A 26,494-nucleotide genomic window follows, 5' to 3' on the forward strand; every position below is an offset into this window, starting at 1 on the left:
GAATCAAGAGCATGGGCATGAGAGTAAGATAGGTCATTCTGCACATAAATGCAACATCCAACTTTGGATTGAAAATGAGGATAGAGAAAGTAGAAGGAACAGAGAAGGAGTTAGTTGCCTCAGACACCAGTGTTTCAATAAGGAAAACAGTTTAGTTAAGGAAAGGTGGTGTTCCACAAGATTGAAAATTATATCTAAGGCCATGAATCTTGGAAAAGTTAATGAAGAAAAAGTTGGCGGAGGGGTCAATGTATGTCAAGACACTTATGGTTGTTACCAGAAGAAGAGCAGTTTGACCTGGGGACACTTGTGATCCCCTCCCCAGACATAGACTCCAAGGCTGGTGTAGGAGTCATCATATTGAATTTTGAATTTTGAGGGAAGGGTGTGGGTATCATTAGGTGTATGTAGAGTTGTATGAAGGAAAAGATTTGTCTTTGGAGGGCAGGCTGTGACTGCCCCCTTGTGTTATGAAACACATAGGAAAATGTTCAGTGAGGTCACAGCTGGGTCACTGGAAAGTTCACAGCACCCCCATGATCCAGTATGAAACCAGTCCAGTGCTTGAGACTTCACTGGGAGTGTCATTTTGGCAGGTGTCTGCTGCCTCCGCCATGATGAATCACCAAAGACACTTGCTAAGCCAAAAGGCCTAACATTATCAAAATATTACATAAAATAGGTTTCATTAAGAATTATTTCATTAATCTGAAAATAATAGCAAGAAATATATATTAAAAGTTACAGGAAAAATAAGCTGAAGTGAACCATTAGACATTTTTGGTTTCATAAACAAATCTCCCCATGATCCTTTTACTGAGCATCAAGAAAGATTTTGTTCCTTTTTATGCACTCTCTCTCTCTCTCTCTCTCTCTCTCTCTCTCTCTCTCTCTCTCTCTCTCTCTCTCTCTCTCTCTCTCTCTCTCTCTCTCTCTCTCTCTCTCTCTCTCTCTCTCTCTCTCTCTCTCTCTCTCTCTCTGCTCAAGCTTCACCTAATTTATTATTGGCAGTAATATGGAAACTGTCTTTTTGCTTCCTCATGAACATTTATATAAACAGAAATTGCCTCAGCCATTTTATTTTCTTGATACAAAAGATTTTCTTTGCCCAGTTTCACATTACCTATTTTTAACTTAAGCCCAGGAACCATAGCTGGTGTAGTGTAAGCATGTCTTTTTCTTTTTTTTTATGAACTGCACATTCAGTGATTACCCTCCTAAAGCTGACTGTAAGACTGCTTGTTGCTTGCATGTGCCTGCTTCATTATTGGTTTGTTGGTTCTCACTTGCATTGATGATTTTGTTATACATTCATTCTGTCACTAATTTCTCAGTTTCATTATCAGTTTGTTCATCTATCTATAGCTTTATATACTGAAGCCAAGGAATTTCAGAAAAACACGTACTTAGATTGCAAACTTCAGAAATGTTTAAGGCAGTAGTAAATGTCCCTTCAGAGTTCCCTAAAAGGATTGGGCATGTAGCTTTACATTTAAAGACAAAAGTCATATAATGAATTTTGGTTAAATCATCTAGTAAAGAATTGACCTTTTGGTGCTGTCTGCTGTATGTCATACAAATGGTTAGTAGCACTGCTATAGGGGTTTCGATACTCACCACATTTCATACATCATAATAGTTTGTATCCTCATGAGTGTGTTGTTCTCTGATAATATATCAAATGTGTTTCTGAATCTCTCGAGTTTTTGAAGCAATGTCTGAAGCACACATGATGTTCAGTATATTTGCTAAATTACAACACTTTCTCATAATACATAGCAATAGGAATGTCTAAATCATTTGTTACAAACTGGGGAAGTAATTCCACAAGTAAAGCAGTCCTTTATTACAACAAAAAACAAATATTCCCTTGGTTTGTTTTAGCCATTATCTCATCAATGGCAAATATGAAGCTTTGATCCTTTATCTGAACAGTAGCTTAAAGAATTCATGCTTTCGAACCATTAGCATATAACTGCATTCAGACTTTTATTATATTTCATGAGCTGCATATCTTATTCAGACAAAACCTTGACACAACTTTTGTTATTGACTGTACCTGAGCAACTGGATTTAATCTTCAGGATACACAAGCTTCACTCTGACAGTAAAGGCAGAAGAATTTCCTGAATAGAGTTACTATAGCTTGAAAGTTGATGAAAAGCAGGCAATCAAGGTTATGAGCTTCAATACAATTGATATTCCACAAAAGAAAAAAATGAGGATATTGATAAATGTTTTAACATAATTCCCCTTATTTTTTCATGATTTTTCATTACTGTTTATAAATAGTCTGTTCATACATATGTTAATTTGTTCATCTTTAGGTGGCATGTCAGGCTGTACAGTCTCTTGCAGCCTCCATCTATAGGTTGAGATCTTTGAGTATTTACAGCTGGCACTAAAGGAGATGACAAAATTCTCAGTGTCAGCACACCATTCAACTCTAGTAAGACCAGATTACGTAATTTGGTGGCCAGGATGAGGTCAGGGTGTGGGTACAGTTCTGCCACTTTTCCTAAAAGTATGCCAAGTATCTTCTGTGATACATTTAAAAGGCACTGGAAATGAGATGGAGAAATAATAAATATACCATATTTGTCTGCGCATTAGACGTACTTTTTTCTGAAAAAAAAAAAAAGTATCTAGTAATTACCTTGTATCTAATGTAGCCATAGTATAAACACCTATACCTGTAAGCCTAGGTCTATAGGTGTGGAGTTGATGCAGTAGTACACTAAGTACAAATATTATTGCTAATAATATTACCAATAATAAAGTCTCTCTCTCTCTCTCTCTCTCTCTCTCTCTCTCTCTCTCTCTCTCTCTCTCTCTCTCTCTCTCTCTCTCTCTCTCTCTCTCTCTCTCTCTCTCTCTCTCTCTCTCTCTCTCTCTCACACACACACACACACACACACACACACACACACACACACACACACACACACACACACACACACACAGAGAGAGAGAGAGAGAGAGAGAGAGAGAGAGAGAGAGAGAGAGAGAGAGAGAGAGAGAGAGAGAGCAAAACACACACACACACACACACACACACACACACACACACACACACACACACATGGTTTTAGGTATGGTACTTCACAGCCACAGCACTGCATCATACCAGATGTGAGAACAAAACACACATTCTTTTAGGAATATTGTTGAAACTTTTGCTGTTGCCTTGGACATATCAAAAGGTTTTGATAGAGTCTGGCACAAAGCTTTGATTTCCAAACTACTCTCCTACAGCTTCTGTCCTTATCCTTCTATCTTCTCTGACTGTTCTGTTGCTGCTGTGGTAGACAGTCACAGTTCTACTCCAGTGTCCATGAACAGTAATGTTCAGTATCTCAAAAAACTCAATTCCTTCATCTATCAACTCGACACAACCTTCCAGACAACTATCCCTTCTCCTTCAATGACACTCAACTGTCCCCCTCTTCTACATTGAACACCTCAGTCTGTCCTTCACTTATAATCTTCACATCTCATCTTTAGCTAAAACGGCTTTTATGAAGTTAGGCGTTCTGTGTTGTCTCTTCCAGTTTTCCTCACCCCTCACCAGCTGCTAACCCAGTACAGGGGCCTTATCTGTCCATGTATGGAGTCTGCTTCATGTATATGAGGCAGAGGGGTTCCACTCATACCTTTCTCTTAGGGTGGAATCAAAATCTTTTCATTTTATCAACTCCTGTCCTCTGACTGTCTTCAGCCTCTTTCTCATCACCACAATATTGCACCTCTTGATATCTTCTACCAGTATTTTCACGTTAACTGCTCTTCTGATCTTGCTAACTCTCACTCTCCTGTGATCTCACTGCACAAGACTCTCCTTTCTGTCATCCCTATTCAGTCTGCCTCTCTAATGCAAGAGTGAACCAATATTCTCAATCATTCGTCCCTTTCTCTGGTAAGCTCTGGAATTCCCTGTCTGCTTCTGTATTTCCTTTTTCCTATGACAGGAACTCTTTCAAGAGGGAGGTTTCAAGTTCTATTGGACATCTTTATGGGAACTGGCATTAAGTGGACCTTCCTTTTTATCTAAAGCTTTTGTTTCCCTTGGCCAGTGATCCTCATATAAAAAAAATTGCACACATCCTACAATTTTTTTTCCATGAAATTTATGAAACATAATTAAAAAAAATTTTCTACAAAACATTCTTGTAAAATATGGATGCATCTTATGCAGAGGTGCACCTAATATGCCAGCAAATATGGTAATTACCATGTAAGTATTATATCATAAAAATTCAAAGGCATCATACATTTATATCAATACATCAATAAAGAAATGTGGCATAAATATTGTACAGTGTTGCTAGGAAAATGTTATTCTCATTAACTTTCATAGCTGTGTTAAGGTGGGTAACTATGTTATGTATAATATTTAGAAGGCAATCTGAAGGAATACAAGTGGGAAATGTTTTTTTGGTGGCCACCTGTTTAACCACCAGTTAACCCAAAAAGGGGGCATCGCCTAGGAAGGTAAGGAGGATAGGACTCGTAGAACTCAGTGTCAGATTTTTGTTCGCTCCTTCTGTCAGCTCATCTTGCAGGTGCTACCCTTGGGTGCCACTGTGGGGAGTGACAGGTACAGCATTGGTGAACTTTCTTCAAGGATTTCTGCATTTTCTAGTGTGTATGTTGTGTGCTTTGTAAACAGCTATTGCTGTGCATCTGGCACCTCCTTGTTCCAGTTTTACTGGTCCAGACCCAGCTGTAGTTACTGGGGATATCATATTGACATATTTTATTCTGTTTGTTTATTTGATTTTGACATGTGTAAATTTTCCTTTTACATTTCTTCTCAGTTTTTTATTTGTCTTTTGATGCTACTCTTTAGGTAGCATGTCTACCAGGCATCCCTCTCAATCCTTTCAGGGTTTCTTGGAGGAGGATAGGGATAACACTCCGAGCAGGGATGCTCGCATTAAGGCACCACTGGCTTTCCCCTGCAACCAGTTGCCATCGACGTATTATTGCCCCAGATCCTGCAGTGTCCAGTCTCCCTTTCCTCCACACCCTATCATCATTATTGCTGCCTCCTCACCTGCTTCCCTTCAGGAGTCTCTGCCCATCTCTCCTGCTGTCTGGGTCTTGCCTCTGGCTTTCCCTCCCTCTGACTCTGTGGTTCCTGAGCACACCAAGCTTCCTCCTGCTCAAGTGGTGACCATGCCTGTATTCTTGAAGACAAAGCCAAGTCTTTGGTTCTTCCTTTTCTCACTGGAACAAACAGCCCCACTCCCCTTCACCTCAGCCCATGCCTTCTCATTGCCAGAGGTTCTGTTCACCTCTCTATGAGGCTGGCCCCATTTCCAGTCTCAGCTTTTCCTCCACCTGGTGATTTCTCTTCTCCCCTTTCTTCACTGTCCCTAGGTTCTTCTTTCGGCTCAGCAAGGGATGATTGGACAAAGGTCATTCCACACTAGTTTGTTACCCAGGCAGAGGATGGTTTTTGTGCTTGGCATCATCTCTTCTGGCCTTTAGACTGCTGGGATCCCATGGAAGGAGTGCAGCTTCAGGAGATGTCCAACCCTGCTGGAGGGTCATCTTTCATTTTTTTTTTTTTTTTTGTGGTTCTCTACCCCAACCACTGCCCCTCACTTCCCTCAAGTGCCTCCTCATGATGCTTATAGGGCAGCTGCTGAGTTGGCATTCCTAGCCCAGTTACCTTCCCCCTCTCAGCCTTCACTTCTTACGACTGCATGACCCCAATACCTTCTTTTTCACTGCCTTCAGTGGTGGATATGGGTACAGACACACTGATTCAGCCTTTTGTCTCCTGGTAGGACAAGTTGGCTTCTTCCAGATCTTTCTCCTGCCATTCTCCTTCTGTCCTTGGTGCTTCTGCTTCGGTGATTACCAATGGAGACGACCTGTGGGCTCAGCTAGGAAGTTTTCTTTCTGCCCTGTCTTCAGCACTTGGCATTCCATCTTTCCCCCTTCCTCCTCAGGCCCTACTGACAGAAGATGACCAGGCCAGGGGAAGAAGTCTGTCAATTTTCTCAAGGATTTCCATTAAGGTTTGGTTCTTGAAGACAGCATCAGATTTTGGGTCCTCCTCAGCTTTGGACACTTCAGCTGCCTTTCATCATATGACTACCTTGGCTTCTGTGGCCATGCAAGATCTGCAGCTAGCCTTCGTCTCTTCTGTTGCAGGAGCTCTGCATGCCAGACTCCAGTGTTGCGAAGCTGTGCTACAGGAAGTGGACCCTGCAATTCGACAGTCTTTGTTGGCTGCTGACTCCCTCTTACCAGCCCTCTTGGATGCAGGTTATGCTTGAGATCTTTTACAGGCTGCACTCTCTTGGGTGACAGTTCACATTCAACACCACAGTTCTTCCTCCTCCTCTCAGGCTTGTCAAGGTCCTGGCTCCCACTGCTTCCACTAGTCAACACAGTGAGTTTTTGTCCTCCACAGCACTGCCTTCCCACCTTTTCAGGATTCCATGGTGGTTCTTCAAGTACTCCTCAGGTTTCAGGTAGAAGCTCTTCAGCTTCTTACATCAGGAGGGGATGACTGCTGAGGTCTCCTTCCCACTCAGCAGCTCCCCATTTCTCATCACACCAGCCTGCTCATTCTATTCCTGGTCCTCTGCAGCCCTCCCAGTCACTTCCCCAATCTAGCAGAAACCAACACTCCCTGACTCATGCAGGCTCAGTCTCCTATCTGGGTGGGAGGAGGCATAGCCTCAAGGATACTGGGTGGCCATGGTCATCCGCAAGCCTCTCTCTTGGCCTTGGGTAGCCACCTACCATCCACCCCTCTGCTGTATCATCCATCCTCAATCGTGCCCCAGGGTGGTTTGACATCCTCTTTTCAAGCTGTAGGAACAAGATGTTGTGGAGACCTTCGATGCCTTCATGGTTCCCAAAAGGGACTCTGACAAGCTTCAGCTTGCCATCAACCTGAGCAGGATGAATCAAAGTATCCAGACTCTTCACTTCTGGATGTTCTTGCTTAGCAAATTCAGCTGACCTTGTCTCCAGATGCCTGGATGATCTCCCTTGACCTGGAGAATGTGTGCCCATCCACCCTTGGCTCCACAAGTTCCTGGCAGTTCAGGGTCATGCCCACTGGTCTCAACATCACACCCATCACATCCCATCTGTCTCCTTCCCAGTCCATCACTTGGCTCAGCAGGTGGCTTGGGTAGCCACCTACCATCCACCCCTCTGCTGTATCATCCATCCTCAATCGTGCCCCAGGGTGGTTTGACATCCTCTTTTCAAGCTGTAGGAACAAGATGTTGTGGAGGAGATCTTCGATGCCTTCATGGTTCCCAAAAGGGACTCTGACAAGCTTCAGCTTGCCATCAACCTGAGCAGGATGAATCAAAGTATCCAGACTCTTCACTTCTGGATGCTCTTGCTTAGCAAATTCAGCTGACCTTGTCTCCAGATGCCTGGATGGTCTCCCTTGACCTGGAGAATGTGTGCCCATCCACCCTTGGCTCCACAAGTTCCTGGCAGTTCAGGGTCATGCCCACTGGTCTCAACATCACACCCATCACATCCCATCCGTCTCCTTCCCAGTCCATCACTTGGCTCGGCATACAATGGGACACCATATCCCAGATGTTACAAGTTTCTGCACTCAACCAAGTCTGTCTGCTGCAGAAGCTTCACCAGGCACTGGGGTCTCTTACTTTCACCAGGCAATTGTTGGACAGCCTCTTAAGTTCCCTCAACTTCACAGGAAATATAGTACCTCTAAAATGGCTGAGGTTCAAGAGACTTTCCCTGGAAGGAAACCGCTGATTTCCCATTGCCCAGTGTGACCAAGAGCGCAAGTTTCCTGGATCTCTACCATTCAGTTGTCCTCCATCACTCCCTGGACCCCTCCACAACCTATGCTGTTCATCACTACCAATGCTCCAGATTCAGGCTGGGACCTCCAGTCTTCCAACAGCCTGTGATTCCCCTCTCAGTCTCAACTTCACATCAATGCCAGGGAGTTCCTAGTGTCCTTTTTCTCCACAAGTTTCCAGAGGTCAGGGACCCATGTGTGAGATTCCAGCTGGATAACCAAGTTGCAGTACACTGCATTCTCCAAGGCTTTTCTTGTTCTCTTGCTCTTTGCTCCATCTCAGAAGATCTCTTTTTCATGGCCAAGTCCCAGAACGTCTACCTGTCCACCTGGTATATTCCAGGTTCAGACAGCGTTTGGGCTGATGCATCATCATGTTAGGCAGGAACTTCAGTAAAGTTGGAGTTGATGGAGACCACGTTCCAAGACCTAATGGACTTTTCAGCAGTCCTCAGGCGGACCTGTTTGCTTCCACCTCTAACTGCAAGCTTCCCCTGTTTGTGTCCTGTTGGATGCTGATGGAGGCAGGAGGACCAGATGCCTTTCTGGTCAATTAGAGTCAGTGGAATTTCTTGTATCTGTTCCCTCCTCCAGCAGCCAGCATACTACAGGTATGCTACAAACTGCAGACATTCCAATGCCAAGTTCTTCTGGTAGCCCCCTCTGGCAAGCCCAGCTTTGGTGTCAGCAACTCCTGCACTAGTGGCCTTCTCCATTGCCCTTCAACCATCTGTTTGTTGGAGAGAGGCCTTAAGTCCTCCAGGATCTCCTACTTTCACGCATGGAGTTTCTCTCTTTGAACTTATATAGAGAGCTGTCTCCACAAGTGGTGCTGGATCTTTCTTGAGCCCTTTGTGACTCTTCTGTTCACCAGTACCAATCCTGCTGGAAAGCCTTCCAGTCCTTCCTGTGCAATAAAGATATTCAAGACCTCTCTCAAGATGTGGTTCTTCAGTTCTTTGGCTTCTTGTTTCATGAGAAAGGCCACTCTGCCACTACTATCTGTACCTACATTGCTGCTCCGCTTCATTATGGATGTGGTATTTCACTGGATCCCCTCTGCTGGACTGGATCTTCCACAGCTTCTTCCTTCAGTGTCCTACTCCCTGTCAGTCTCATTCTTTCTGGTCCCTCTCTAAGGTTCTGAACTCCTTAGTTCCTGTTTCCTGAGCTTCTATCACAGACTCTGATTTTTCAAAAGACTGTTTTTTGGTTACCTTAGTTTCTGGCCTGTGTACATCACAATTATGTGCCTTGTCTCGTCATCCTGCCTGGACTATCTTTGCTTTTTGGTTGCCTTATTTTCTGGCCTGTGTACATCACAATTACGTGCCTTGTCTCATCATCCTGCCTGGACTATCTTTGCTTCCGGTGACATCCAGGTTTCATTGGCTTCTGTTTCTTTTTTGTCTGGCCAAGAAGAAATGGGAAGATCACCACCTTTCCCCCTTCATTATTCCTGCTCGGTTTCAAGATCAGGTTCATCATCCTCTGTGTCCTGTCTCCTCTCCACCAGTATCTTCAAGCTTCTGATTCTTCTTTGGACCATATCTTTGTCTGGCCTGGCTCTAGTGTCCACATCACACAAGTTTTATGTGATCATCCAGGACATTGCCCAAGAAGTTAGGGTGTCTGGAAAATGGCAGCTTCTCTCCTTTTCTTCATTCCCATTCCTTATAGACTAATTGCAATGGAGGCCAGTGGAGCTCAGTTCACATTTATGTCCATCGCTACCTCTCCATTCAAGTCACCAATATACCCTGTGTCACAATGAGCTCAGTTCCTCCTGCCTAACCAATCCTTTGTTTGAGACCTCATATGTTCAGGGTCCCTCTTTCTTATTCTATGAAACTTCAGGTTTGTTTTCTGTGTTTTGGTTGTCCGTAACTTATGGACGTGTGGCCCCTTTACATGTGGGGCATTAGTGTGGATTTTCTTGGTCTTGTTGGGGATCATTCTTGCAGTTTCCCCATCAGGTTGGTCTTATTCAGTGTTTGCTATTGGTGCATCTGCTTACATCACAGCTGTGGATCTTCAAACTTCTCCTCATTTAGCAAGTATGTGTCCCAGATTGGTTTCTTCATAGACTATCTCCACATGGGAAGCAGCATTGGCATCCACAAAGTGGCCACCAAAGTGAGATTTTGAACAAAGTGAAGAATCAGTTTTTGGTGCTGCTGAGTGGATGCCAATGTTTTGGTCACACTCTTAATTTCCTCCTTTCCTTCCCCCTGTCTCATTCAGACCCTACCTGGCTATACATGGTATTTTTTGATTGTGAGTGTTACATGTCCTCTTCTCTTTACCTTCCTAGGCCATGCCCCCTTTTGGGTTAGTCAGTAGTTAGATAGGTGTTTAGGTGGTAGGGTTGAACGAGACTCACTCTTTTTTGCTTTTTTCTGTGGCTTCTTTTTTTGGTGAGTGTTGTTGATAGCTGCCTACTTGTATGTAGACTTTGCAGTTTACTGGATCCAGACTTCCATCTCAAATACATTGATGCAAGTCCTGTGTATGAAGCACTGGCATCCACTCGGTGCCAACAAAAAATTGAATTTTCTCTCAGTTCAAAATTCAAATTTACTTAATGAAGAAATATACTAAACTCATTGTGAAGGGCAACACTCATCCCCCCAGCCTGACCCAGGCCCCAGTGAGGCAGTGACCTCATTCTGAAATGCTACTTATATTAACTCACTCCGGGTTTAAGGTGGGCAAGTATGTTATATCCCCTAAAGGATGGGTGGCAGGAATTCCAGCCCTCCTCTCTCCTGCCAAGGTTTGTAATTCTGTGATGTAATCGTTGTGTTTAGTTGCTTATGACAACCTTTCTACTTCATTTCCTTCAGGTTCCATTGCACAACTGACCTTAGAAATGGAGTATACACTGATAACTATTTCCCCATGTCTGAATGTGTGGATGAAGGGAGTGTGACAAGGGTTCCTTGTACCTCCACTCTTATTATTGGGAAGTACAATGAGTCAACCAGTAAACAGCATTGAATCAGAGTGGTATCATAAGATCCCTTTTTAAATGCATGTTGTGTTGGTGGTCAGAATGTGGTGCAGGGTGAGGTGGGAGAACAAGTCCCCAAGGTCAACTGTACTCATATGAACAAGTTTGCCTGGCATGGCCAGAAGAAGCCATATCTCCATCGTGCTACAACTGAGGGACTTCCAATTTGTTTTATTGTGTAGAGGAAAGATTAGTGATGAAAATACACTTTGAACTATTGTGCTTTTGTCTGAAATTGCCGCACAGGGCATTGATGAAGAACACCTTTTGGCAGAACTTGCCAGTGTGGTGCACACTCTGCATGGACAAATTTGTCATCTCACCCATCTTTTAGGGTTTCTGGGGGTATTTTGTAGGAATACAAGTATGGTATATATAATTTCCTTAGCAAAAAAAAAAAAAAAATGATAATGAAAATAAAACATTGAACTCATTGGGAACAGTGAGGTGCAAGTGACCTCATTCTGAGAGGAATCACCCACCACATATCCCCTGGGAGGCAACCCACCTCTGGTTTTGTGTAGGGAAAAGAGGCAGCCACACCCTGACCCCACCCTAGCTGCCAAATTAGACTGGTTTTACTATAGTAATTTGATTCTGTTGCATGGGAGAGCAGAGCACTGATAATTTCTGACCTAGCAACTCAAGAAAGATGATGGCCTTGGGCACACTCATACATTTATGGTTTTAGTATAGATTTGATAGTTGAGTGACAAGATGTTTTTTGTATGTGCCTTCCTGAATTGACTTTTGCAAGTTACTGTTACATATTTTTCCATATCACTCACTAATGGCTACTAAACTGCCTTTTACTAGTGACAAAATAACACCTGTGGTTGCTTTGTGTACCAGCAGGTGAAAGGGTTCAGAAATAATGGCCACACCATCTATCCCAGAGCATAAAGTGACCCCTATGTTAGGAAAGAAAGTTGCTCAGTGAACCATGAACATTATGACAAAAGGAATTGAATGTAATCCTCATCTAACAGCAAAGGAATTGAAAGAAAAGAACCTGTGTTCTTGGTGGTGGATCTCTAAAATTTTTTGATACAGTATACACTTACCACTATCTGGAGCAGTAAAGACAGTACTGGCTGAAATTCAAATTGCCCAGCCAAGTGGGTAGCTCTCTGCAATTCAAACCACCCATGCACTCAATTCTGCCAGGTGGTATGCAGAGGTGCAAGTACAGTCTACATAACTGTACTCATTGTAGCAATGAAATAATATGTAGCATTTTTAACATTATTAGATAAATACAGACATTATGTATTAACAATTTGTATCATTTTTTGTGCTTTAATACATTGTTTCCTTACTCTTATAGCTGTATTTATGTGTTATTTCTCAATTGTAAAGGGTTGTGGAAACAAACTTCCACATATCCAGAACTCTGTATATCTGACAGGCCCTTGGGTGAATTAATACACAAGCATCTACTGTATCAGAATTTCAGTCACAACTCTGAACCTCTTTACCCACCACACAGTTCTTCCTCTCTACTTCCAGCAATAATAATTGTTTCTTAAACATTTTTCCTCAGCACAAGGCAACCACAGATGGTATTCTGTCACCAGTAATGGGTGATTTACTAGCCAATGGTGGAAAGATACTATGTAACAGTAACTTGCAAAAAATCAATTAAGGAATGCATGCACAAAAAGCTTCTTATCACTCAACAGTCAAATCTTTACTAGAACTGTTAATGTGTGAGTGCACCCAAGGTCTGTCTTGAGTTGCTAAATCAGATATTATCAGTGCTCCACTCTCCCATGCAACTGTGTCAGACTAATTGAATGGCATACAGATGCTGACACGACTGAGAATTTTGGCACCAAATGTATACTCAGTCAATTTCAAGCTTATAATTGGAGCCTGTCTCCCTGTTCAGCTCCAGAAGTGGACTCTCCACACCACATGTTTTACTTCTGTTATCTGTAGTTCACTTACTTTTTATAATACATGTATGGTTCTGTGATCACTGGGCAGTATCATGATAGTGGATTGCGGATCTGTCAAAAAAAAAAAAAAAAAATGGCAGACTTAGAATATGCAAGATAATATGAGTTAAATTAAAAAAACAGTGTTATGAAAGCTTATACAATGTTTTTTCTCTGTTGATTGTTTCGTAGAAATATAATGCTGCTTGTAATTACAAATTGTGGCATTTGATAGAGAAACTCCTGAATACAGTGGTGTTATCAGAATTAGTGAAATCAGAAGGGAAGGAAAGTAAGGAATGGTTTATACTAAGTTGTTTGTTCCCTTGGCCAATTTTCCTGACAAAAAAAGTATTCCTTTAGAGTTTACTTAAGTTTTCTCTGAAACTTACCACCAACTAGTCTCAGAATTTTAGCTTTTTAAAAGCCCAAGCACTCTCTGGCATCCTCACATCCTCAAGGCCCCTTTTTATTGGTCTGGTAATCACCAGACCATGATCTCAAAGAAAACATAAATACAGTAAAATTATAGAAGTACATGAGACTTACCATGGGTCAGTTGAAATGTGCTTCGGATTTTGCGAAGCAAGCCACCGCTGCTGGAGAGAGCTTTCACATGAGATACACAAAGATCAAGGTACCGACAGACTTTAAAGAGCTGAGAGCCACCCACATGCCACAAGTTCCCGAAAAATGCCCGTCGGAAAGAGAAACACAAAGTCAAAAGCCCATCTTTCCGAAGGGTGGGAGTGGTGGGCATGTGAAAGCTCTCTCCAGCAGCGGTGGCTTGCTTCGCAAAATCCGAAGCACATTTCAACTGACCCATGGTAAGTCTCATGTACTTCTATAATTTTACTTCAGCAACCCACCGCTATTGCTGGAGAGGCTCCACATGAGATTTTAAAGCCATGTGGGTGTACTCTCAGAACTACACAATCCTTTAACGTTCTCCAAGTGAGTGATTGAAAATTAAACAAACTAAATATGTATCCCAACTTCATTGTATGAAAAATCCTCCTCCTTAAACAGATATGTCCCTTACAAAAACATATAGTACATGTATAAAACAAACAAAATATGTCAATTGAGATCCAACGCAAATGAATAGAGAAACCTGTTAACATTACAATACAGAATCCAGTATGGCCTCTTGAAAAAAATCTGAAACCTGAGTGATCTCCTTATTATAGTGTTTAGCAAAGGTTGTCTCCTGAGTCCAACCTGCCTTAGATAAGATAATGTTAACTGGGACATCCATGGCTTTGGCCTTGGAAGCAGAGGCTGGTCGAACACTGCCAGCCGTGAATTTCTTAGTATTGATACCACAGTCGACAAGAACAGTTTTAATCCACCTTGCCACTGTATCTTTGGAAACACTTTTATGTGGCTTCACCACACTGATGAGGAGTTTCCCATTATCCTTCCCAAATTCCTTTCTCAGATTCTCCGTTCTGTTAATATATTCCTTCAAGGTATTTACAACACACATTCTAGAATCAGGTAAATAAGCATGAAACTTAAGCATTCTCACATTAAACTTCGGACGACACTGCTTAATGTTGCCCCCTAACAAAAGAGATACAGAATTGTTATCAACAATAGCATTGGAATACAATAATAAATGTAAGGTCTGTACTCTTGCAGCTTGAGTCAATGCCATAAGCATCACCAATTTCAAAGTTAAAGATTTCAAAGATAGGTCTTGTAATGGGCTCATGGACCTCAGCTTCTGCAATACTGGCTGCACATCCCAGGTTTCAGCATACCTAGGGCAAGAGGGTCTCAAGTTAAACACACCACGCATAAACCTATTGATAAGTGGATGATTCCCAGCTCTACATCCTTCCAACGTAATGCCTAAAGCAGAGAGAGCACCTCTTGCTGTGTTAACAGACTCATACCCCACCCCTCTATGAAATGTCTCCGAAAGGAAATTCAAAACACTAATTACAGACGGAGTAGAGGGATTGATATTCCATCTATCACAAAATGATGACCATCTTTTAATGTGTGGTCTATATTGCCGCATCGTACCTGGTCTCCACGATGCCATGATAATCTCTGTACCTTCTGACGATACACCTCTCCCTCTAAGTTGTTGCCTGACAAAAGACATGCCATCAATTGGGTGTGGGTCATAATCGGGTGTTCTTCCGCTGATGAGGGATGTCGTAGTACATTTGTTTTCTTTGCCTTATTTCTACTGGCCAAGGATGAACAACTTTCCACAATCTTCTTCACTCTACAAGCAGGGAGTGTGACAGTCATGGCTTCAGAATCGATGATGTTGCCAAGATATTCTATGCGTTTTGTAGGCACCAAAACTGACTTGTCCACATTAATACAAAACCCCACATTTTGCAAAATTTCCACAGTATCCTTTAAACAAGCAACACAATCCTCAACTGACTTGCTACACATAAGAGTATCATCTATAAAGGAAGTAATGGTGTAGCCTTTCAATCTCAAAAAAGAAAAAATCGGCTTCAAAAGTTTAGTGAAAAGACGAGGACCTGCAGAAGCACCATTAGGAAGGCAAGTGAATTGGTATATCTTCCCTGCCCATTTAAAACAAAGGTATTTTTGCTGCTCCTCTGCAATTTTGACTGAATAATAAGCATGCTTCAGATCCACCGAAGCCATGAAAGCGCCTGAACTGATTAGCCTAATTGCCTGCTCAAAATTTTCCATTTTGAAATGGATGTAATTCATGAATATGTTGAGTTTCTTCAAATTAAGCACCAACCTGTAGCCACCCTCTTTTTTCTCTCTCAAGAAAACTGGTGAAATAATCTGGCCCACCTGTCTGTGAGTCTCTTTGATAACCTTCTGGCTCAACAATTTATCTATTTCATTAGTCATAATAACTTTCTCCTCATCACTAAATTTGTATTCCACTTCCTCAGAAAATAAATGAGTAATGTTCTGTTCATCAATCTCAAGATGGCAATGTTTAACAATGTCCAAAATGAAAGGATCACTAGTAAGTTTGCACCATTCACCAATAAACTTATGAAGCTGACCCGCTTCAAAGTCATTCCTTACCTGAATTACTGCTGGGGATTGTAGTGTCCCCGGCCCCTTGGGTTTTTTGAAGAGGAGTTCCCTCTGTGATAAGAAGGGCGGCCATCCCCTCTGGTGGCAGGTTTGTGTAAGCCGTAAGGTTTAAACCGGGTAGACATACCCCGGAAAGCTGGCTTCCCAAAGAAACCACGTTGCTTACCACCACTTAACTTCCCAAGACCTGGAGCTCCAAAATGGGAAGTCTTCTTGTGGGTAAACTTGTTCTTCAGCCTTTCGGCCTCCTCAATCTGTTTGGTAGCTTGAGTAAGATCATCCCCAAACAGTAAGCCAGTCGCAGGAGTCTTATCAGTGCATAAGTGCGCATACTTTTGGTTTATCTCTCGTTTGAGGAAAAACCGTCTATTCATATTCAGTTTAAAGTTTGCATGCCCTAACAACCCCAAGGCACCATTAAGCATAGCCACCTCATGACCAATAACCTGATTCTGCTCCTCATTGGCAAACTTGTCCAGAACAGTAAGTGATTTAACCATAATAGTGGCAGCCTTAGTTATATCCTTACCAATTTCCTTCAGTCGGAAATCAGCTTTCTTTGCCTCAGTGGGTAGGGCATCCAGCACTTGTGAGTTGCACTCGACTGGGATAAGTGCCTTACAGTTTCTAGGACGTTTAGAAGCCTCATCTGCCAAAATCTCCTTATGGTCTTCCTCTTTCAAACCATGAGAAAACCAGTGATTCACCATTGCAGCAATCGGTTCTTCAATAGCTTCAGAACAGTCATCCATAAGCACATAGGCCTTAGCTGCTTGTAACAGAATACTGCCCGAAGGAGCTTCATCTTCGATCTCACCTTCTTCAGCACTCATTTCTTGTGACCTAAAGCCAGAAAGTGCACCAGAGGAAGAAGGGGGAGGGGAGGCAGAAATCTCATGAGTACCCCCTAAGTCCTGTGCTGGCCCAGATCTGATGCCTGATGTGCCAGGCTCAGAACCAACACTTGCCCTGGCACCTCTGTCACTCTTAAGTTTATTCACATCCTCCTGAAGTGCAGCCCAAGCCTCCAAAAACTTGGATAACGTAGTATTGTTAACATCTCCAGACTGGCTAGCTGGTGGTCGGGCGTCCATCTTAGACACACGATCACTTGCAACTTCATCCTCCCTAGCAGAGGCCCCAAACCGTTGGATATTCTTCCTCTTTTTATGCCTAGTGGACGAATAGAGTCGGCTTCCACAAGAATGTGAAGAACCGCTTCTTGGAGGTGTAGAATCCCCCGAGGAAGACATATTGATGAACCAAACTCCTTCACAACAGTACACTCTGTCACCTGTCCCGCTCCTGAGAGATAACGGGAAAAAACACAGACAAAATAATCTTAGTTCAGCCCGCTCTTAATACAGATAACGGGATATAATCAAATCGAACCTTAAAACCTGCACCACGGGCCAGCAATCACAAAGAAATAATCGCGCCATGGCCGCTTGTTTACATTCACCCGCTCCCAAATGTAGATAACGGGGAAAAACACCGAGACAAAGGCACAGTATAACACCCACAACACACTAGTAAAAAACAATAGACAATGAATAAATGAGAACCTGCTCCAAGTTTGAATAACAGGTAACACGTGTGCATAACCTCACCTTGTTCAACACCGTGTCCTCCCGCTCCTCATGGATAACAGGAAAGGAACACCAGGCACTCTTCCCGCTCCAACAGGATCACGGGGTAATAAAGTAAGGTAAAACAAAGTGAGTAAGGTGTAAAATAAGTGCCAACCCGCTCTGAAATTCAGATAACGGGTAACTAATGCCAAAATGGCAAACCGCCGCAGTAAGACAAACACGTCTTGCCTGTACCGAGAACAAAGCGTCACTGTCAGTACCTTGATCTTTGTGTATCTCATGTGGAGCCTCTCCAGCAATAGCGGTGGGTTGCTGAAGTAAAATCCCTCTTATCCGGCATCAACGGGACCGCCTACATCCCGGATACTTGAATATTGCCGGATACTTGAATAGAAGTGAAATTATGTCCACAATCACCACCCTACACTCACGCATCTTACCATAACAAAGATCAGCTGATCTAATCAGCAGTTGATCTGATCAGCTGCGTAAGTGTAAGCACAACACGCTTCCTCTTTTCTACAAGTTTAGGCATGATGAAGGCGTCAGGCGATAAACAGTGCACACGCGGGACTGAGTCACTGAGTAAACACAGTGCACTGGGCCGCAGGTGGCGCGAAGCAGTGTGCTCTGGTGGCGAGGGGACAAAGTATGCTTCGCGCGGGAATTTTAATCGATTTTATGAGTACACATTGATTTTTTATTGATTTTAAGGCTCGGGGAAAAATGTGCCCGATACTTGAAGCTGCCGGATACTCGAATGCTGGATGAGAGGGATTTTACTGTAATGTTGTTACGATCACAAATCCCTGCCCTTCCCACAGCTGCCTCAACTGGATTAGCTTCTCCCCAAGTCACCCTTTACGTTACTTGTTGCAGGGCTTAATTACGAGTGTACAGGGTCCTTTCTGACTCCTGCATACTTTACACGACTGGTCGTAATGCCAGGTCACACTAATAAAGTCTCCAGCCTGTTTTTACCCACCCACAGGTAAAGGAATATAATACAACTGCAAATTCCAACAGCTTGGCAAGAATCAATTAACACATTCTAGGGAAACAGCACAACTAACAACAAACACATATAAGGTCAAGGTATAATAACCTGGGGAAAAACCACCCTCGTAATGGACCGCCCATTTCCAGCATTTCTAGCATTTAACATGACAACATGAATACAGACGAGTGCCCACACACAAACAGGAGGGTAATTTATCTCTTACTGTAACAAAGGTCATTCCGCACACACATGCAACTGAGGAGTCATGTCCCAGAATATAGAATGTGTTACAATTAACTACACTCTCTGGCAGATTACTATGGAGACTCTTATACTACCCACATAGACTGGGGTGTACGGCCAGTACTTACTCAATTATCCCCTTAAAGCAACTGATCCATCTAACTGTAAAAATCCTCCCAGCCTCTTCCATGGTCTGCATTTATATGTCTGTCTCAAGTGGTAGCTAGACTGTGACTGACTCAGAAGTGTGGGAAGTGATTTGGAACACTCTCCCATTCTGCTAATATGGAGGGGGTACAAGAGAGGGGACACACACACCCACCCACCCGCTGCCTCACACACACTGCAAGCTGACACTATAAAACACTTTTCTTCTGAAAATTCTACTGACTAAACTTTGGGGCCTGGATGAATACTGATTATTTTATTGTCAAGAGCAACTCTTCTACTAAATACTGGGTGAGACTCGAATTGAATGAACAAGGGGAAATAAGGAAAATTACGTGGGGAACACAAGTGACTATGGGGATGAATGTTATATTAAGAGCTGCAGGCTGGGCTACACAAGAGACACATCCAATTTTCGTCCCCAGTATGTCTCTCTTCTCATCTTTCTCTCTCTCTCTCTCTCTCTCTCCTTCATCTTCCCATCCTTTTTTCTTCATTCTTCTTTCTACATCACCTTACATCATTGCACGCAACAATATACATAATATATGTTTACAGAACTTTGATGTTTTATATATATTAATGTCCCATTAAAACAATCAAAACTATATTGATACCCTATGTACACTTTGTGCTACAACAGAAGACCTATACTCGTATTTTGCTCCTGCTTTGAGAGGCTTTAGGTAAACAAACACATCAGAGAGAAAATAATGAAAAATTAAGTAACATTAAGTGAAAGTTTTAAAACATGATGTGTGAATAGAAAAAATCAACATGAGAAACTTAAAGAAATCAGTTCTGAAACATGAGGTGTGAATTGAAAACCTTTTTAGTCATTTTCAAAGCCAATAAAATCTATCATCATACTTTTTATCATTGTCATCCAAAGATTGTTACTATTATTAGAACAAATACTGCACTATAAAATTTAATGAGAAAGGTGTCTTACTTTGATGATCAACGGTTGAAATCTCAAATGCAGTGCAGAAATGTACATTCATTATTTTTATTTACAATTATTTTGTCTCTCATATGACAAGAAACTAGCATGAGTAATGTTGCATCTGGTTTATTATTATTATTATTATTATTATTATTATTATTATTATTATTATTATTATTATTATTATTAATCTGTCTTCCCTTTTCAGTGAGGTAGCAATGATATGATTTTTTTTCTTTTTTTATATTTGGTTACCTATTCTGAGCTTACTGTCATTAATGTAATTAAATAACTACACAATTACTATAAAGATAAGCATTATACACAGTACATCATTGCTGCTTCATCACTGTATGGTCTTTCTTAATTATTGTCACTTTTCACTTCAGGTTTGAAATTCCTCAAGAAATGGAACCTCGTCAAATAAATTATTGCTTCTACAATATGTAGTGATTGAATGCTTAAAACTCAACACATCTACAAGGAATCCTTTATTCATTGCATGATGGGTTTCCTTCCATATGTCAGGATAGAGATGGCATGTTCTGTCATCAAATCTTGAGTGTTTTGAGTAATTATTCACCCTTTTCGCAGCATAACACTGTATTTTTTTTTATTTCAAGCTCATTCAGGAGCTTTCACCAGAGGTATGTATGGGAATGGCTTGCACAGTACTTACATAGTTATATTTTACAGGACCTCAGCTAAGCTCATGTGGTCCTGCCTTCATATCTGTATTCATGTAGTATTTCTTTCAGTTATATTTTACAGGACCTCAGCTAAGCTCATGTGGTCCTGCCTTCATATCTGTATTCATGTAGTATTTCTTTCAGTTTGTAGACACTGTGTTGATGCTTTCTTATATGCAGTGGGCTCCTAAGTTTTGCATTTGTTCTGTTCTGAAGACATAGCACTAAAGTCACAGATCACTAGACTATGGGTAATAATGAAAATACAAAACACGTTATTTGTTGGGGCTCCTTTGGAGAAGCTAACAATTTCAGCACTAAAGTCACAGATCACTAGACTATGGGTAATAATGAAAATACAAAACACTTTATTTGTTAGGGCTCCTTTGGAGAAGCTAACAATTGCTTTTCTATTTTAATGTAGTTTTTACCTCAGACTTAGAATACCCTAGAATTGTTTGAACTGTTTGATGTATTGCCTAACACAAGAATACATATTTGAATAGAGTTACAAATTACTGAAACAATATATAGAAGGAGAAATTGATATTGACAATTTTTACAGTGATAATCTCCCACATTATTCCTTCACTCCCTTCATAGAACAGGATTCACCATCATGAGCTTTCAGAGACATTGTTCAAATCCTCAGGTGTTTCATCTTCATAATCAAACAGATGATCACCTTGCACTGCAGGTGGTGGTGTGTCTTCTCGCTTGTGACAATTATTGATGCCAAGTGATCAAGGCTTGTCAGTTTCTCATTCATGTTGGATATAATTGGTGTAGCTGCCCGGAGGCAGCTAAAGGATTTTAGACCCACATGGTGACACGAATCGTTTATTGCATTCGGTCAAACCTGAAGACATACATAATACACACAAGACGTGTGTAGCACTACTAACCATTACATACTGTATCAGCATAATGCATCACTAATCATGGATTATGCTAATTAGGGCAATCAACCCCTCGTAATACAGATGTGGAACTCACGTGTTTGGGGTCTTAAGAAGGCCTGTCACCAAGCAACATCTGTGTCTGTATTTTAGTGGTCTGATCTCTCTTGGAGTAGTCACACCCTAAATCAGTGGTGGTACAAAGAAATCTGTCTCTCCAGGCTTCGTTCCTGCTGGCCCTTGGCGCCTCATGCCTGCCTGTCTTACCCTTAGGTCAGCAATAGTTCCCGGGTGACTCATCCCTCTTTGTCTTATCTACCCTACATGCCATGTCATCAGCTTTACCACATGAACACAACACTCACTACCTCTCTGCAGCTAAGCTCTCCACAGCTAGTTCCTCTCACACATCTTCACTACTGCAATTAACTACTATAATGAATTCAGTTTCCTTAATCTCTCCTCTAATTAACTTAGTTTCCTTAGTGTTACCCATGCTTCATATACTAGTTCACTTTAACTCTCATAACACAGATCATATTATTTAGCATATGCTTGCTCAACAACAACTTCTTTCACTCACTCGGCGGTAACAATTGGGGCATTCATCATGTTGGATATAATTGGGGCATTCATCCTTTCACAATGTAGTTCTTCTTTTGTGACATGTTTGTACAATCAACCACAACACGTCATAGACTGTGGTTTTACAGCAGAACTGCAAACTCATATCTCCTGCTTCAGGTTTTTTGGTCTTTTGGAGAAGTCAGTGTGTCTGGTATTGGTTGGGCCTTTCATCTCAGCACAGTTTCAGCTATCACAATATCCTGGCAGCACAAATATTACTAGCTCGACTCTTTTTGGGATTTGTCAGATAAATCATTAGACCCTCTAGAAATCAGTAGAAAAATGTTTCAAACTATTCCATCTATCAACTCAACACAACCTTCCAGACAACTATCCCCTCTTCTTCAGTGACACTCAACTGCCCCCCTCTTCTAAGATAAGATAAGATAATTTATTTGTCAAGTTGTAATACAAAATGTAATACAAATGAAATTCATTTTGGCTACACTGAACATCCTCAGTCTGTCCTTTACTTATAATCTGAACTAGAAACTTCACATCTCATCTCTAGCTAAAACAGCTTCTATGAAGTTAGGCGTTCTGAGACGTCTCCGCCAGTTTTTCTCACCCCCCCTAGCTGCTAACTCTGTACAAGGGCCTTATCCGTCCATGTATGGAGTATGCTTCACATGGTTGGGGGGGTTCTACTCATACTGCTCTTCTAGATTGGGTGGAATGAAAAGCTTTTCGTCTCATCAACTCCTCTCCTCTAACTGACAGTCTTTAGCCTCTCTCTCACCGCCACAATGTTTCATATCTAGCTGTCTTCTACCACTATTTTCATGCTAACTGCTCTTCTAATCTCGCTAACTGCATGCTTCCCCTCCTCCCGTGGCCTCGCTGCACAAGACTTTCTTCTTTCTCTCACCCCTATTCTGTCCACCTCTCTAATGCAAGAGTTAACCAGTATTCTCAATCATTCATTCCTTTCTCTGGTAAACTCTGGAACTCCCTGCCTGCTTCTGTATTTCCACCTTCCTATGACTTAAATTCCTTCAAGAGGGAGGTTTCAAGATACTTATTCATCAGTTTTTGACCACTGCTTTGACCCTTTTATGGGACTGGCATTTCAGTGGGCATATTTTTTTTATTGGATTTTTGTTGCCCTTGGCCAGTGTCCTTCCTATATAAAAAAAAAAAAAAAAGGAGACTAGAAATAGACATGAAAACTGAGATCCTAGTTATGAATATTTAGCTTATAATAACTGTTCTGTAGAGTGTGCATCATCAGATTCCATGGATACTCTCAGAATAAATACTTAGGATTGATGTTTTGTAGCATATAGGTAGAGCACATCAAGATGTATCACGAGGTGATTTTCAAATGTGCATCTTCAGGAAACTGTGTGAAAGGATTGATTGACCCCTACATTAAAATAGCTGGTGATCACAAGCAATTCAGTCCATAGTGAATGCCCCATTTGTTTGTATTGATTTCAGTTACTCTGAATTGAAATGATGTATGCACTCCAGTCCATCTCACCAAAGTATCTCCTCATTTGTTCAAAATTTGTCTTACCATAGTTAAATCTTTCATTTCTGTAATCTTCACATCTACTAAACTCTGGAACTCCCTGCCTGCTTCTGTATTTCCACCTTCCTGTGACTTGAATTCCTTCAAGAGAGAGGTTTCAAGACACTTATTCATCAATTTCTGACTACTTTGACCCTTTTATGGGATTGGCATTTCAGTGGGCTTTTTTTTTTTATTGGATTTTTGTTGCCCTTGGCTAGTGTCCCTCCTACATAAAAAAAAAAAACTTTCCTCTCTTTTTTTCTTTAATGTGAAATCTTATCATTACATGGTCACCTTTTCCTATTGGACAATCATAGTCTTCTATAATATCTGCTTCTTTTGATAATACCAAATTGAGTCTTGATGGCTCCTCTCCTTCCAGTGTTTTCCTCAACCCACTGTGTCATAGTATTATTCATTGCCAATTTCAGAACTTTATCTCTCTATGAATCTTTTCTTCCTCTTGTGTTTCAATCCTCCCAGTGTATCTCTTTACAGTTAAAACCTCCAATTATAATAATTTTGTTTTCTTTTTACAAGCATTTTTCTGTCTCACTCAGCAACTGTTCATGCTCATGCCTATTGTAGGTCTTTGTTTTTGGTAGGACATACACCACTGTAACATATCGTCTTCCTCCTCTTCTGTTTATTAATTTCAAAATTAAGCCTTCCACTAAGCCTTCTGCCTTTTCCACACTTGACCCTGATATATATGTTTTTTTTATTTTTTTATTTTTTTTTATTTATTTTTTTTTATTTATTTTTTTTTTTTACAAATGTCATCACTACTCCACATTTTCCATGTCCATTTCTTATCCACATATTGTAATTTCCCATTTCTAAACTTGGTGTCTCTGAATCTCTTAGTTTACTTTCTACCATTGCCATGATGTCTGGTTCATTTGTTTTTATAAATTCATTCACAATCAATCATTGAGACTAAACCATCAACATTAGTGTATGGCATTTTGTGTGTATGTGTGTGTGTGTGTGTGCACGCATTGAGGCCTGTGTGTCAGATAGGAAGTGATGCTGATACTGTGAAGCTGTGCCCAGTATATAATGATAAGTAAATCTGGTATTCTTGATGGAGTGTCCTATATATGATGAGAGGTAAATCTGGTATTTTTGATAAAGCAAATCAGTGAACAGCTCAGACAAAATGCTGAAATTAGGATGAATTTGTTTATTGCCAGAGTCAGATCATACCAAACTTAGGAGTTTGCTGTAGTTTATTCCAAACTTCCTCATAAGGGAAGCTATTTTCTTTTATTCAGGTCTTTCATTGCTCAAATACCAGATGCTTAAATACCCTGTGTGCATTTAGACTGCCCAACCAGGGAGTCTCTGTTTTTTACCTCTGTATCTCAGAAACTAAGCATTGTAATGAAAATTTACATGCATCACTAGAAAAGCAAAGTCCAAAGATGAAAGATTGGCTTGTTCTTATGCACCAGATATTCCCGATATCTTGGTAGTACTACTAACTAGACTTGAATTCCACCTTTTTGTATTTCATCAACATTTGAGTGTCTTATTTTTATTGGTCCATATCATAGGGATCAGGGACCACCCTCTGTTATGACCCCTATGATGCGGACCAATGAAAATGAACATAAGAATATTGTTGGAACACATAAAAGAGTGGGAGATTCAAGTCTGATTAATGGTCTTGGCAATTCAGCATCACCAGCAGCAGTGTTACTGCAATTACTTAGCAATAAAGGAGTTGAGAATCTCTCATCTGTTTCTTTCATCTTATTTAACTGTTTTTAAGTCTCTTTTTTCTCTTCTTTGGTGGAGTATTGGTACGTCTACTGCTCTTAACTTCTCATGATAAATTCATACTTCCAGTTGTGAAAGCATCTTGGTTGCTATTCTCTGTATCCTTTCCAATTCCAATTTCCAATTCTTTTTTCTTTTATGGAAATCATACAGATATAGCATATTGCATTATTTGGTCTGATAATTTTAGTAATTATATTCATCATATTTATATCCATGTAGTAAAATATGACTCCAGTATTTCACTAAATTTACATTCTTTTGAATATCTTCTTCATGTTTTTCTGATTGCAAACTGTCCTGTATTACCACTTCTGAGTCTTTGATTTGTTTATTAATTTATTTTCTGAAGATGTTTGTTACTTCTTCATTTTCTGTCTAATCTTTCTTTTAAGATCTCTGCTTTTACTCTTTTCCATTATTTAGCATTTGCACACACCTGAGTTCCATTTCCCATCTCTTGCTCTACTCATAGATCTTATTCAGATAATTTTGCAGGATTTTACAATAATTCTGACTTTATTTTTTCCCGAAAATTGTGCATCATGTCAAGAAAAGGATTTTTGTAGCACTCCACTTTCTCCTATTCCCTAATTTGTCATATTTTATTTTTTGTTCTCATTTTTGTTGTTTTTTCAGATGGGCTTCTATCCATGTTTTCATTAAATCCATCTATATTTTCTACCTTCCAAAAGTAGTCTCTCATGAAGAACTTTTTTTTCAGATCCAGATGAACACAATCCATATATCCATTTTCTCTTTTGTGTTACGTATATATCAATCACTCTTAACCCTTAAAATTACATAGTTAAACATGGTAACTTTTTTTTTTATTCATAAATCTTATTGTTCTAGTTATTGATACTGATTTGTAGTTTAGTGGTTTATTTTTCAATATTTGTAAATCAATACTGTTTGTGTGTGTGTGTGTGTGTGTTTACCTAGTTATATTTATCTAGTTGTAATTTACAGCGTTTTTGTGGATATTGCTAGAGATGAAAGTACATGTTATTCTAAGTGGAAAATGTTCTATACACATATGTATTTTGAGGCTTTATTTAGCTGTGGTATGAAATTCAAATGAAGCCAGGCAGGTATCCATATTGGAGAAACACCCTGTCCACATACTCATCATTACTGTAAGTATGTAGCATTGTCAGCTGTTTTTTCTCTCAAAATCATACAGTAAAATCTAAACATATT

The 26,494-nt window shown here is 40.8% G+C and overlaps 1 protein-coding gene across 15 annotated transcripts in view; it reads left to right on the forward strand.

Annotated features, from left to right (window-relative positions):
• Positions 1–26,494, forward strand: part of LOC135112651 (pre-mRNA-processing factor 40 homolog A-like) — a 214,961-nt gene that overhangs the window by 185,385 nt on the left and 3,082 nt on the right. For 10 of the 15 annotated variants that reach the window (XM_064027284.1, XM_064027319.1, XM_064027336.1 and 7 more), the window contains one exon: positions 20,399–20,422. The exons of the other annotated variants lie outside the window; for them this stretch is intronic. In XM_064027284.1, coding sequence (XP_063883354.1) covers positions 20,399–20,422 — 24 coding nt within the window. The remainder of the gene's footprint in view (positions 1–20,398; positions 20,423–26,494) is intronic. 15 annotated transcript variants of the gene reach the window in all.

This window comes from Scylla paramamosain, chromosome 2, assembly GCF_035594125.1.
Source record: "Scylla paramamosain isolate STU-SP2022 chromosome 2, ASM3559412v1, whole genome shotgun sequence".
Taxonomy (NCBI): Eukaryota; Metazoa; Arthropoda; class Malacostraca; order Decapoda; family Portunidae; genus Scylla; species Scylla paramamosain.